This window comes from Scleropages formosus, chromosome 2 (assembly GCF_900964775.1).
Source record: "Scleropages formosus chromosome 2, fSclFor1.1, whole genome shotgun sequence".
Lineage (NCBI taxonomy): Eukaryota > Metazoa > Chordata > Actinopteri > Osteoglossiformes > Osteoglossidae > Scleropages > Scleropages formosus.
Window position 1 is genome coordinate 25,989,626 of NC_041807.1, and position 15,217 is coordinate 26,004,842.

Consider the following 15,217-nt stretch of genomic DNA (forward strand, 5'->3'; position numbering starts at 1 on the left):
GGGTGGGTTGACCCAGGTGGAAGCTGGAGGCTGGAGGCAAGAGCTATGTTTAAGTTTCAGGGAAGGATCTGGCAGCTATGTGACTTGTTCAAAGCGTCATCTTCAGGATATAAAATTCCATCTTTTTACGTGAAGGAAACTGGCTTCTCATGTATCATCTTCCTGTCCCTGGATGACCCCGTATACAGGAATGTCAGAAGCCCTTTTCACCGAGTCTCACTGTGCTGTAATACTGATCGTCTGTTAGGAGACAAGCACATAATCCCCACATAATAAACAACTCTAGACACAAAACAAGAGAAATTAGCTCAAGTAAGAAGTTCTGCTGTTTTGCCTTCATTATTGCCGTTTTTGGAAAAATTGTCTGACAACCGGACAGGGTGATTTTGGGGAACATTTTATTGGTACGTGAAAATAAGACTGAATAACATCCTGCGGCAGACAGCGCGGAGTCATGCCCGCCTCCGGAATCACTGGCCACATTTGGCTGATGCGGGTCTGGTACGATAGCTCTGTTTAAAAGGACAGTGAGAGAACTGAAGCCATCACACTGCAGAGTTTGTCTTGGTACAGATGTCAGTGCTGCCCGACGTGCCTGTCTTATAATTTATTATTTTTGCACAGTTGTTCTATTCTGGAATAAAAACTCCCATAAGTCCACTTCATCTCGCCTGCTCGCTCCCATGAACTGACCACACGCTGCGTGCTACACGCACCAAGTCAATAAAACCCTATAATTGAAGCCCTATAATTGATAACTAACATCTTCAGTGGAAAGATTTTCTTCCTGTTTTGTTGGGTTCTTGCTCCTAGAAAATTACTTCCAGGGACTTCAAGAAATCAAGGCATCACAGTCATAGCAAAAATGAAACTGACAATTACAGTACACACATGAATTAAGATACGGCTGCGTTTAAACAGAGCATTTCAGGTTGTTTGTAAAAGGGAACAACAGCAGCGTCCCTAGATTTGAATCTCCCTAGACCACCCTCGTGTCTGGAAATCGATCCCTAACCACCAGAGCACTCTCGTCCTCCTGCACAGATGCGGTCAGATGGACGGGTGCTGAGGACAGACCAGGGCCTGCTCCTGCGTTCGCTGCAGCTCTCCGATGGGGGCGTGTACCAGTGCACCTCCACCGAGAAGAATTTCAAGCACACTCTAGTGAAGCTGCAGCTGGTGGTGCTCTCCAGCCGGGCCGTCAACAGTGTACTGGTGGAGATAGGCTGGCCGATCCTTCCCCCTCTGCCCCCCAGCCCATGGACGCCCAATGCAGGCCAGTACAAGGACCTCCTGACCATCCTTAGCCAGCCTGAAATGGGCCTCATCAATCAGTACTGCCTGGACTACTGGCAGCTGGGCAACGTTGGCCCCGTGGACCCCATGATGAGCAGCATCAAAGGGAAGGACCTGAAGGAGCTGAAGGAGCAGAAGAAATCACGCAACCGCCGGAATCACGGGGGCCACAGCTGGGCACAGGAGACATGAACACACTAAAAACATGCCAAAAACATCAAAATCACCTTCCATGGCAAAGACTCAAATAGGGAAAACTCAGTCCTTCAAAAAAGACGCGGAAGAGAAACGAGTACAGAACAACCTAAATCAGACACACAGAGGTTCCTTTTAACATTGAGAGAATGTTAAAATACAGTATTTATTGTAGGTTGTACATAGTATGATTCTGTGGATTTCTTTGTTCTAAAATAGGAAAAGGATCTTTGTGTATAGGTACCCTTGGGGCAAATTATTATTATTATTATTATTATTATTATTATTATTATTATTATACAGAAATACCACAAGTTTTCAGCCATGTTACTTTGAAAGATTTTCTGCAATATAAAAAATTGAAATACTTTTTTGTCATTGGAAAACCACAGTAAGTCAAGTTTAGGCTGCAGGTGGTACATTTAGTTATGGCTTAAGTTGCCTCACTTATGCCTGTTTGTCACCCTTCCCCTGTTGCTGTGACTGACAGTTGGTCTGCATGTCCTAGGGCTACTTTACAAATCAAGTAATGCTCTGCTGACCTAGAGGGTCAAAAGGGAAACCTAAAAAAATTGGTGGAGGAGCTGTTGAGATGCAGCGATTGAAGGACCGGTTCTCACCCTGTTGCTGTCACTCTGAGTTTTGTATTTTAGGTCAAACAGCAGCGACCACTTAGGTTAAGTCTCTGGGAAAGGCGGTAATTTCACGTTTCACATGTATCCACACGTCTCCACATGTGTCCAAGCGCATAAATCCTCTCACCCAACAGAACCAAACGAAACCGAAACCCCACGTTTCTTCCACATATTGATGGGGGATATGTCTCTTATGTGTTCTCTACTGAACATGTCTTATCTACCTTTAGTGTCCACTGTTTGACTCTTATGTTGCTTTTACATTTGTGAGCCTACTTGCTTCCAAATCAAACTGTAATGAATTTATCATTTCTGTCGTTTATATGTATTACTTTGCAATATTGTACCTGTGAGAACATTAAAGCTTAAGTCAGATCAGCTGCTGAAAATGGGGATGAAAATAGCATTGCATGATATTTCTAATTTGTCATTAAATACTGGCTTGAACATTAGTGACATATTTAGTAAGCACTAGGACATCCTGTGTAACAAGAAAAATGGTGCGGTGCTGGAAATGATCCCATCCGATCCCATCTAACACTTCAGCTTGGTGACCTTTAAAAAAATGCGGAATTTGCTGCTTTAGATACTGTTTAGGCAGAGCAGAAATGTGTTTATACAAGCCAAACCGAGCAAAAACAAACATTTTCCCATCACGTGCCAGTGCACCTTTGCCCACAGTCATACAGGGTAATGTTTCCAAAAAGTCCAGCAGTTTCTTGAGCTGAACACCACTACTTTTAGCTGAGCACTAATATCTAAACAAGACATATGATGGCTCATATCTGGACATGCAAATGTGTCTGTTAACCCACAAAGGCTACAGGGCTGCGTTTACCTGGTTTAACTCAGATGGGTAGCACAGCTCATAGCTCACAGCAGCCTGACTGGTCTTCCAGAGCTGCTTAAGGGAAATAAGGGGAAAGGGGCTGTAGTCAGGAAGAAGAAGATGTTCATGTGTCAATAAAAGAGTTTCCTTCCACCATAGCAGTCGCAGAAGCCCATGGTCGGTGAGAGTTTCTCGTACAGCTGTCCAAAAGTTAATAAAAAAGCACAAACCAACCAACTCGGGTTCGAGCAACATTGCTGGAGTACATTGTATTGTTCCGAAAAGACACTTTGTTTCCACATATAAAAAGATGTATATGTATATACACATCTAGGATGTTTAAACTGAGTGTGACACATACCAAAATCTTGGGAAGCTGGCTTTTCATTGTGTGCATGAAATGTACCTGTACTGTATATATAAGTGAAACAAAAAGCTATATTGCTGTCTTTTGTTGTTGTTGTTGTTGTTTTTATGTTGTTTTTTCCTTTAAAGAGCAGGAAAGAGTGAATGTCTGCTATTTTTGTGAATAATGTTCATGCAAGGCCCGAAGGACTGGCTAAAGTTGGTGAATAAATGTTCTATAGCAAGGACAACATGGGCCGGATTCTGTTTTTCAGTGTTTGGTACCTTTGGATTCTGACTGAACAGACTGCTCCTGTTTCATATGTCATGTTATAACAGAGAGTTACAGCCTCTTCAAATTTTACAGTATGTCTATATGGATTTTTTCCTGTTTGTTATTGGATTCTTAAGAGAGAGTATGACTGCTCCATTATACAAAATGAACAGGTGTTATTGTAATGATTCATGTAAATGACTTTTTTCCCCTTTCATTGTTGATGTTGCTGACTAATAAATTAAAGCTCTATATTTTATAAGAACTCAAGGCTTTCCTCATTTTTTATTACATTAACAACTAAAAGTAGAACTGGGTCACAACACATAGTCAGTATACCAAGAAAATTCAGACACATGCAGAGACATAATGAAATGCGGGAGAAAACAGTTACAATTTTTGGTGGGGGGGCAATGTAGCACTATTCAAGAGGATCCAAAACAGTGATCTCAGACACACACTGTCTGAAATCACTTGTCCCAAGCAGGGTTGTGGCAAACTGGAGCCTAACCCAGTAACACATGGTGCAAGGCTTGGGGGGGGGGGAGGGGACACACCCAGGATGGGAAGCCAGTCCATCACAAGGCACCCCAAGCAGGACTTGAACCCCCCGACCCACTAGAGAGCAGGCGCAGGTCAAACCCACCACACCACTGTGCCACCGTGCCCCCGTGCCCCCCTTATAAACAGGGATCGGATTTTTCTAAATTTGTTCAAGTTATCCTACTGGCTGAGACATTAACTTTTCTAGTGGAAGAAAGTTAGACACTTTCATTAACCACATATTTGTGAAAGGATCTCCTGACCAGGGGGACAGTTTAAACTGTTACGTGCAGATCTTTCAAATTTTTTGTTGAACACAATTCCAGTAAACCTGTATTGTATCACGTTGACAGAATAAACCACCCAGAATTGCCTCACATTAAGAACAACTGAGACACTTCCTCCCTTGAAACATCCTATGGTGAACAAATAAACCTGAAGAAAAAGGATATTCCTATTAATTAAAATGGTAGTACCTCTATTGTTAAAGCTAAAGGAATAAAATTAAACTTGTCAACCCAGTCAGCATGAAGTTACAAATGCTCCCTTACATTTACAAGTACATTTATTCATTTAGCAGACGCTTTTCTCCACAGTAGGGGGTGCGGTGGCGCAGCAGGTTTGGCCTGTGTCTGCTCTCTGGTGGGTCTGGCGTTCAAGTCCTGCTTGGGGCTGCTTGGGTGTCTTGCAGTGGACTGGCATCCCGTCCTGGGTGTGTCCCCTCTCCCTCCAACCTTGCCCCCCTGTGTTGCTGGGTTAGGCTTCAGCTCCCCGCAGCAGTTTCAGACTGTGTGTGTGTGTTTTCTCCACAGTGACGTATAACAAAGATGGACACAAAGGTGCATCTCTGAAGTAGGTGGGTTTTTTGCTGCAATCCTAAAACTAGCTTTTGTTTATTTTCTTGAATGTTAAAATCTTTCCTTTCAATTGCATGGGCTCCACCCTTGATCTTTCAGGGGGTCATTTTAAGAGGAAAACTGATGCAGTTTCATATTAACTTTAGCTCCCCATTTAACACGGTCATTCCCACAAAATTGATCACAAAGCTCAGTGACTTGGGTATATGCACACCCATACGTAGATGGATTCTAGACTTTCTATCCAACAGACCCCATGCTGTAAGGCTGGGCAATCGCGTGTCTTCAACCCTCATTTTGAACACCTCACCCTCAATCTTCAATGCCATGAAGACCAAAGAGCTCATTGTGGACTTCAGAAAATCTAACAGCATATTAACAGCTTTTTGTTCGAGGGTTGCTATTGATCTAGCTTGTAATTAATCCAAATCTAAGAGAGCACATATCCTGTTCCAGCCTAGTCAATTTGGGTTTCAAAATTCTTTACATGACTGATTAAGTTAGTAAGTTTTGTGTCTATAGGCACAACAAAGGAAGAAAGTGTCTTCAGCTAGATACTGACAGCGTCTGGGTTTGCCTCTATTTCACTCATCGGGTCAGACAGCTCATCTGCCAGTCATCTCTTTCATCCATGATTCAAGCTCTTAATTTGATAGTGAACCAGTATGAAAGGAATAAACAGAAATAAAAAGAGCAACTGCCTCTGATGGTGTCCCTAGAGTTGGCTTCTTTAACTTGACTCCTTCCTTAGCTACATTACCTTTCAGAAAAAAGGGTGTTGTATTTGAAACAATTTATTCGTTGTCATCCTCAGAGCAAGGCATGAGACCATAGTGTTCACTGCAAGACCCTAGACAGGTGCTGGAACACTTGTAAAGTGAAACATAAGCATTGGTGTAGTCAGTGAAGACCTCTCTGATATTTGCCTTAACAACATACTTGCCTTAGTCTTCAAAAATGTCTAGCCTCATATCAGAGGGGTCTTCACTGACTGTACCAATGTTTGTTTTTTAGTTTACAAGTGTTCTAGCACCTGTCTAGGGTCTTGAAGTGAACACCATGGTCTATGCCTTAAAACATGATGAGGAACATATATAAACTAAGGTTTTTAAGTACAAAGTGTACTTTTACGATGACCATGTTGGACTTACATAATAGGCAAAAAATTTAAGCAACAAAAAAATATTTATTTGATGCTACCTTAATTTTTAACACATTGGTATCCATGTCTGTCTTTTACTGGGTCATTCTCTGTTCCAACCATATTCACTAAAAGGACAAATTGTAAACTAAGCTCCCTCTCCATCCTCAGATTGAGGTCAACAAGACCTGTTGAGTGAAACTGTAAAGCGATTTAAGAGCCTCTGGGCTACAATTAGGAGAAAAATATAAGTTCATTCTATCAAAGCAGCAGAAGATTAAACATTTTACAGCAGCTGGAGAAGACTAGCTACCATTTATACATCCAAGACCAACACAATGTCACTATTCCAAAACCAAATCTCAGCCTGTAGAACTTAATACCTTGTCAACACCAAAGGAAAATCCCAGGAAATTCACTGGACTATGGGGGTTTGGCTGCAATTACAGGATAGTGGTCAAAATAATGCCAAACATCCCTATGAATCTACCACAAAGTTCACAAGTTGAGTGCTAAACCATGCAGAGCAATAGCTGCTTCTAAGAGAGCCTTATTGCCTGCCTATATGACCAGTTAAAAACCTTCTTGGATAAACATGATGTAACTTCTCAAATCATTCTTTATTTGAGTCCACCTCATGAACTTTCCACATACAAAATATCAACAACATTTATGAATAGATGTCCATTGCTTTGATAGAATTGCCAACGTTTCACGATTTTCTCAATTGAGAAGAGGGCGTGTTTCAACAACGAAAGCCACAATACCTGAGGCCCTGAGGTCTCTACAATATGTTTTCTTCACTGTCAGCTCACAGATTGGAGTCCTTATGCTCACACCTGTCTGAGTATTTGAAGACCGAGGCAGAGATAAGCACTTGAGCCGAATTACCATCTCTGCACTGTACACCTTCCGCTGAGCACAGCAAAGTCTGCCTAAATCTGGGGTTGAATCATCAGTACCACCACCCCCCTATACCCTTTCAGCCTTCTTTCCTGCCCTACAACCTCCTGTCCTTGTTCACCATTGGCCACTCAGTGTCAGGTGGCCTTAGAGGTACCCAAAATCTTCCTCCCATAGTGAATGACAGAACTATTTGGAGGCAAGCGGGAAGCAGTTGACATCCAAGCTGCGTTCCTGACGCCATCAAGGGCCCCCAGACCAGCGAGTGGCCATTCAGGACTAAAAATCTTCATCCAGCAGTAAAGGAGGTGACTATACTCAGGGAGTCAGGATGGGAGCTGGAGCAAGTGCTGAGGAGAAACACTCCAGGGAGCTGGAGAAGAAGCTGAAGGAGGATGCTGACAAGGATGCCAGGACCGTCAAGCTGCTGCTGCTGGGTAAAGTCCACTGTTTTCTGGAAAAGAACATTTCCCCAGGGCAAGGATAGGGGCGGGGGGAAGATCTGGGGCACCTAGGTACAGGCTCTTCTGCACAACTTCACTAGTCATCTTCTGCTTATTGTCACAAAGCAAACATACGCTTTCTTTGGACCACCATTCTGAGTGGAGAACAACTTGAGATGTGTCCCAGAGAATGTCAGAGTGTTGCCCTTGAAGCAATGGTCTTTATCAAGGAAGAACAAAGCTTTTTCCTAGATTGCATTAAGCATGATTTGATCAATCGCCCTGTAAATCTCCTCTGATGACTTGGTTAATAGTGGAATCTGATAATAGAACCAAATAATCTGAACAAGATGAGGCTGTCTGATCAACCACAATTCTGAGTGTGCTTTCACATGGACATGTTGATTTTCAAGGTTCCATTTGCTCCAGAGAAGGAATATACTGTACCATGTAGTTGTCTTTCATAGTTCTTGCAACTGGACAGCCACACAGCTGAACATGAAAAACATGCAGGAAACCTCAGTATGCTGACTCTTACATTACAAATGTGGCAGAAAAAGATAACTAGATAAACGTAATATTGCTCTCCAATTTTTGGGTTCTCATTTGATTAAATCAGGAGAACATAATTGCTGGGTTTAGCAGGGTTTAGAGTGTGTAAGTCATAATTCTGGCTTGAGAAACTAAACAAGCAGAACTTTATACTCTGTCTCTAAGTGAGAATACTTGACTCAGATGTTCAGGAACCCTTTTTCAGTGAGATCACAAAAAAGGAGGGCCCGACAAACTACACTGGGGTTGTCTTGTAATTGCACTGATGAGATATGAATGGCTTTGTCATCGTTCCATCAACAACCCTGACCCACAAAAGGGCATGTAAAATACGTTAATCTGATGATCAGTGCAAACAGAGAGTTAAGAGACCTGTCACGTACTTGCGAGCTGATGAACAGAGACAGTCATGAGCTATTGATTAAGATGCACTTTGCTGATGCAGAGGACAAGGGTAGAACATTTCATCCTTAGATTCATTTAGTGTGTCCGCAGTCTCAAAGGACACAGTGCTAGAGTACCCCTGGAAAGAGAAAAAATTCTTGTTAAATGCATTTTGAAAGCCCAACTTTTATTTTCTTCGTCTAAAACTCTGGGCAGAATGTAAAACAAAAGCACTCTTTTTGTATTCTGTTCTTTTCAGTTATGTGGGGAATTTCGCAGAAATAAGAGAAGAAATGTTCAATTTAAATTTCGATGTATTCTTATTGATCGAAATTGAATGGGAAAACAAATACTGAAAATGATCAAATAATTGTGCAATCATTCCTGTTCAATAACACTAGACTTCTGCGAGCTGCATTACTTAGTGAAAACTACTGGGTGATTCACTTTCTCCAGAGTCAATCTGGGTCAGGGACAAAGAGTATTAACATGCTGTCCCTCCTGTCAGCTCTGCCCTGTCCACCTCCCAGGGGCTTAGGACACAAATAATTAGCTTGGTGGATCTTACTGGGGTCTTACAGGGCTCAGAGCGGAGCTGAAAGAAGTATTTGTTCATTTTCTTAACATCATAGGGTAAAGTTAATTGCGCAAAAGTGGGACAAGCATTTGCCATTCATGAATTTCAGATGCTGCATTCTACACTTTTAGAAGGACAATGTCCCCTTTTGTGATTAGCACATAATTCTGTATGGATCTCCATGGATGGCTGTGTCCACAGTAAACGAGGAATCAAGAGCTCAGTTGAGGCCTTGTCACGAAACACTTTGACCCTCACAACCCAAATATGTTGTGGATGTTGCAGTCAGTACAATCACTGCATCAAATCACAGATTTTCTTCTGAAGAAAGGTGAGCAGCAGGCAGCCCTGCGGACAGCTGGAGTCATCATGAATTTCAGGGAGAGGGCTACAGTTCCATCTAGAGGAAATTTAATGTAGTTCAGAGGAAATTTCCTTCAGCAAGCACTTGTAGGACATTACCATTAAAATACAGTCATTTACCATAATATTCAAAGGTTAGTCAGCAGCAGCACTAGTGACTGAGGACTTAATTTAGGAAAAACATGTTGTAATATCCTGTCAGGTGTCCATGGTCTGTTTTTTAATGCTTGGTATCTAAAAAAAAGTACAAATCTATGTTCACTTACTTTGGTTTAATTGTTTGGAACAGAGAGGGGGGTGCGGTGGCACAGTAGGTTGGACCGGGTCTTGCTCTCCTATTGGTCTGGGCTTTAAGTCCCGCTTGGGGTGCCTTGCGATGGACTGGCGTCCCGTCCTGGGTGTGTCCCCTCCCCCCTCCAGCCTTTTGTCCTGTGTTGCTGGGTTAGGCTCCGGTTTGCCTCAGGATGAGAGGCTTCAGCCGGTATGTGCGCTGGGGGCAGCTGGTAGCGTTGTGGTTAGAGCTATTGCTGTTTTCTGGACCCAAAGGTTGCAGGTTTGATTCCCACCTCCTGCTGTAGTACCCTTAAGCAAAGTACTTGGCCTAAATTGCTCCAGTGAAATTACCCAGCTGTATAAATGGGTAAATAATTGTAAGTACCTTAACATTGTAAGTCACTTTAGAGAAAAGTGTCAGCTAAATTAATAAATGTAATGTTTGTACACACACATCAGCTGAAACTGCTTGTCCAATGCGGGGTCATGGGGAGCTGGAGCCTAACCCGGCAGCACAGGGTGTAAGGCTGGAGGGGGAGAGGACACACCCAGGATGGGACACCAGTCTGTCACAAGGCACCCCAAGTAGGACTTGAACCCCAGACCCCTCAGAGAGCAGGACCCAGTCAAATCCACTGCGCCACCACACACTCCCCCCTAATGTTTGCATTGCCCTTTAATTGTGTAAAAGTCTTAGTCTTTGGTGCAATTCATATGTTTACTTCAGTTGGATTTAAATGCCATTCTCTGACTGCCCTTTTACAATTTTGTGATAAATCATATGCTTATCTTGCAAGCACCAGGATCATTTACTACTTCAAACCTTATTTTCAGATGTGTATTATGTATTAAACATCTTCATTTTTGTGTCTGATCTCTTCCAGGAGCTGGTGAGTCTGGGAAAAGCACAATTGTCAAACAGATGAAGTGAGTATCTGAGTGGAAAAGGGTGCGGTCACCATAGCATCAGCTTGCTTGGTTTGTTTCGAAATACCATCAGTGAGTAACAACCTTGTGTCCTGACAGAATTATCCACAAAGATGGTTACTCGCTTGAAGAGTGCCTGGAGTTCATTGCCATCATCTACAGTAACACTCTGCAGTCCATCATGGCCATCGTGAAGGCCATGAACACCCTGAACATCGGCTATGGAGATTCCGCCCAGCAGGTGCGTTGAGTGACCCTTTCCTTTCAGGGAAAACTCAGCTTGCAGTGTGGAAAGTTCAGTCACAATTTTAACCCTTTCAGCTGATATCATTGTCCCAGCTGTTAGATTCTGTTATGGGACACATGATCCAAGAAGACGTTCAGATGAGATGTATAAATTCCCTGGTGTGAAAAGGAAAAAGTACATTCTAATCCATTGTTGTGCACCTCTGTACACACTTTAAATACATCTTAAGTCACCTTGTGGTAGCATTTGCTATTTCTGTCTCAATGTGTGCGTTCTCATTGTATGTCAGGCCTGTGCCCACTTCTTCATCACTGTCTCTCTGCCATCAGGATGATGCCAGGAAGCTGATGCACTTGGCAGACACCATCGAGGAGGGCACCATGCCCAAGGAGTTGTATGAGATCATCCTGCGTCTCTGGAAAGACTCTGGGATCCAGGCATGTTTTGAGAGGGCCTCCGAGTACCAGCTCAACGACTCTGCTGGATAGTAAGTTTGACAAACATAAGTGTCTCTGGAACTTTACTCCAGAAAAATGAATAGTTTTTGTGAGAGCGTTTTAACACCATTTAGGAGTTCCTCACAAATTATCCAGATTTTAAAAATGAGTCATCAGTAAATCAAAGCCGTTTAAGTTATGCAGTTTGGTGACGATGCATGTAATGTGAACTTTTTCTGCATTGTAGTAACAAAATTGTTTTAAATGTTTGCTGCCTTTTGTTTCCCACCCGCTTGGTGATCCCATGCACAAAAGGTCCAGAAGCAAAAGCACAAAGGTTCTTAGTTCTGGCTCCAACTGCAGACAGATAACAGATTGCCCCCTCTCACTCAAAACTGCTGAATTTCTGTCAACTTTTTAAAAGGGTCTTAAAACTCACCTTTTCCAGACTCACTTCTTCTATGATCTCTGAAGTTCATGTAACATGTAAATGTTCATGCTCTATAACTTTGAGATCATAACTGTTGAACAATGGATAAATCTTCATGTAACTACTTGTGTAATATAATGTAAATGTTAAAAAAAAAAATTAGGAATTTTTTCAGCTACATTAGCAGAAAGAGACACTCGTGTCACACTACTCATGTGATGTAGATTGGTTTATATGGTGGAAAGAAAGCTAGCTGTGCTTTAAAGTCACATCTTAGAGTCTGCATCTGAGTCTCTTTCTGCTAATGTAATGCACACATTGTATTTTCTCTGAGATATACTTCACTTTAGAGAAAAGCGTCTGCTAAATGAATAAACGTAAACACTGTATAAATGTTTCAGATAGATTGTACAGTGAGCAATAGTCCCTATCTTCCACAACTTCCCACCACGAGAGGTCTCTATCGTTCCCTTTACTGCACTACCTCAGCAACATTAGCCCTGTACATCCCTAATCTTATGAATGTTATGACTTAAAGGGAGATGTTCACCTCTCCCTCCTGCAGGGAGCTGTCTGATCTAACTACGAATCTCCTTTCTCTGCAACGTGAAGCTATCTGAACGACTTGGAGAGACTGGTCCAGCCAGGCTATGTGCCCACAGAGCAGGATGTGCTGCGATCAAGAGTGAAAACCACTGGTATCATTGAGACCCAGTTCTCCTTCAAGGACCTCAACTTCAGGTACGTTCAGGACTGCTGCCAACGTAGGTCTCAGCCACCAACAGAACACTCAGAGTAACAGCAGAAAGTGTAGCGAGTGCCTTGACCAGGACACAATGCTAGGCTGTGCTTTGGCGTACTCTACAACAACTACTAAAAGCTAGAGAGTAACTGGAGGAGGATGAAATCAGCATCAGTAAAAAATGTTCTCCCGCAACAGGTCAGTTACTAAAAGACAGAGAGCGGCTGTGTTCTAAATTTGTGAATGACAGAGACATAGCTATGGTTTCTGACTCTTCTCTCCCACCCCGAAGGATGTTTGACGTTGGTGGCCAGCGCTCTGAGAGAAAGAAGTGGATCCACTGCTTCGAAGGCGTGACCTGCATCATCTTCATTGCTGCCCTGAGCGCCTACGACATGGTCCTGGTGGAAGATGATGAAGTGGTAAGAGGTCTCCACTTGCTCTGAGATGTCATGGCTGAAAATGTGTTTTGCTTTATTTATCTGATACTTTTCTACAAAGCAACTTATAATGATTTACCCATCTGGGTAATTTTACTGGAGCAATTTAAGGTACTTAGCTCAAGGGTACAAACAGCTGGAAGTGGGACTTGAACCTGCAACCTTTGGGTCTAGGCAGCAGTGGCACCAACCACTCCACTACCAGCTGCTGCTGTTTGCTGTAATTTTCACATTTCTTGGTTCAAAAGGGAGTCAGGGTGGCTATATGGTATAATGACACAAGGCAGCAGTGCAGAGCAGGTGGTTTAGATTCAGGACTCTGTCTGACTTCTTTTGGCATCCTTTCCCAAACACTTTAATCATGCTTAATTAGTCGGTAGATTGAATTGGAATTTTCAGAATTTTCTCCTTTATGCCCAAGAACAGCACGCTCACATTTTTTCCATTTTTCTTCTCTTTGAACCCATGAAAAGTGAAAAGTCTTTTTAGAAGGTTATCACTGACCCTTAAAATTAATAAAATTCTATGGTGAATATTCAGAGTCAAAATAAAAACTCTTTGATAATTCTTAAAGGCTTAGCCTCAGCAAATCTTTGATCAGTCCTATTTAAAAATTGAAAATACAACAGTATTTCAAGAAAACAACCTATAGCTAAACAATTTACATGACTGACATGTTGGTTGCTAGAAGAAGCAGCTCTACAAGAAGGGAAGCCCTGGTTAAGCGTAGTGCCTTACGGTAAGCAATAAAATGATTTTAGCTGTGCTGCACACCAATGTCTTTTCCTTTCCCATCCATTCTCTCCTATCCATTTAGAACCGAATGCACGAGAGTCTCCATCTGTTCAACAGCATCTGTAACCACCGCTACTTTGCCACCACCTCCATTGTGCTCTTCCTGAACAAGAAAGATGTCTTCGTGGAGAAGATCAAGAAAGCTCATCTCAGCATGTGCTTCCCTGAGTATGATGGTGAGCCTTAAAGGCCTTCAGGCTCAAAGAAAAAAAAAAAAAAAAAAAAAAAAAGAAACACTGGAAGTCCACAGCAGACTGCATTAATGTCCAGACAACATGGTTGCTGTTAAGAGCAGTGCTACAGCAACATTGCAGTAACCTCACAGCAACGATGGATAGCCATGACATTGGGGATCTTTCCAGCAAGAACTGAATTGATATATACATGTATAATTTATTCACTTTTTCAAGGAAATTTCTGAGAATAGCTGCCTCCATATAGCAGCTGGAATTAGGGAAATGCAGAATTAAAAACACATTAAATGTATTGGTGGCCTTTTCACACACCATTCATTAAACATGTTGCACCATCTCCTGCAGGACCCAACACCTATGAGGATGCAGGAAACTACATCAAGGTGCAGTTCCTGGACCTAAACATGCGGCGAGATGTCAAGGAAATCTACTCTCACATGACCTGCGCCACAGACACAGAAAACGTCAAGTTCGTGTTTGACGCCGTAACTGACATCATCATCAAAGAAAACCTGAAAGACTGCGGTCTCTTCTAAGAGACACACCTCCAACAGGTGCGAGGAGCCCAGGCTCAACACCCATTTGCAGTTCCTGTGCGCGACAGAGCTATGTTTGCAATGACTGTATCCACAAGCCTCGGACAGAGTTGCAGCCTTCTTTACACTGTGCTCTCAAGTCTGTTTATTATTATTAATAACTCATCGCGGTCTGTCTTTGTCACCCAGGAGTGAAAACCTTTGCGCTTGTACCCCTCCTCCTCATCAGTGACCGGCGCGACTTCCAGAGAACGACACTCAATCCCCAATTGTTGCCCTTTTGATTTCAAACCAACAACAACATGAGAGCAAATCTTAGATGGTTTATTGGCTTCGGAATTTGCACCGCTGCTGTAAGAGGATACAAGCAGACACATTTTTCCATTTACAGGTATGGCAGACAGCAGCTATCTGGTTCCTAGCTGTTTATTCAAACTGTAGCAACCAAACAGAAAAGAGAAAAAATTTCATTGCCCCATGTTCTTGTGACGCTGACAGTTATCATATGCCATTGCAGATTCCTAATATAAAGCAGCATAGAAGTTTTAATAGCACTACTTTCATGCAAGATTTAAGGCATGACGCTGCAGAGAGCTGAGTGTAACTACTGATATTCTATAAACATGCAGAGTTGCAAGCATAAGGACAAATAACAGAAGTAGCAAAATCATTTGTTGCATTTCTTTGTTTGCAGCATGAAAACCTACAATAGTTCACTTTGAAATTTGTACGTAAGTGTCACCTGCATATGCACTTCAAATGGAATTAGGAGTAGGATGTGAAAGTCAACTGTCAGCAAAAACAGCCTGTATCTAAGTCAGTAAAGTATACTCTCTATAGAGTTAGCACTGATCTGGCA

At 42.4% G+C, this 15,217-nt stretch overlaps 2 protein-coding genes across 2 annotated transcripts in view; both read left to right on the forward strand.

Moving 5' to 3' along the window:
- sema3fa (sema domain, immunoglobulin domain (Ig), short basic domain, secreted, (semaphorin) 3Fa) overlaps nt 1-1,737 on the forward strand; it is a 66,738-nt gene extending 65,001 nt beyond the window's left edge. The window contains exon 19 of the mRNA XM_018756760.2: nt 1,045-1,737. Within this exon, the coding sequence (XP_018612276.1) occupies nt 1,045-1,488 (444 nt within the window). The 3' untranslated portion in view covers nt 1,489-1,737. The remainder of the gene's footprint in view (nt 1-1,044) is intronic.
- Nucleotides 1,738-7,349: 5,612 nt separating this feature from the next.
- On the forward strand, nt 7,350-14,625 carry gnat1 (guanine nucleotide binding protein (G protein), alpha transducing activity polypeptide 1). The gene is made up of 9 exons (XM_018756583.1): nt 7,350-7,455; nt 10,495-10,537; nt 10,637-10,778; nt 11,114-11,271; nt 12,264-12,392; nt 12,686-12,815; nt 13,651-13,804; nt 14,168-14,376; nt 14,548-14,625. The coding sequence occupies exons 1-8, from the start codon at nt 7,350-7,352 to the stop codon at nt 14,356-14,358; spliced, it is 1,053 nt and encodes a 350-aa protein (XP_018612099.1). The 3' UTR covers nt 14,359-14,376; nt 14,548-14,625.
- The last annotated feature ends 592 nt before the right edge of the window (nt 14,626-15,217 follow it).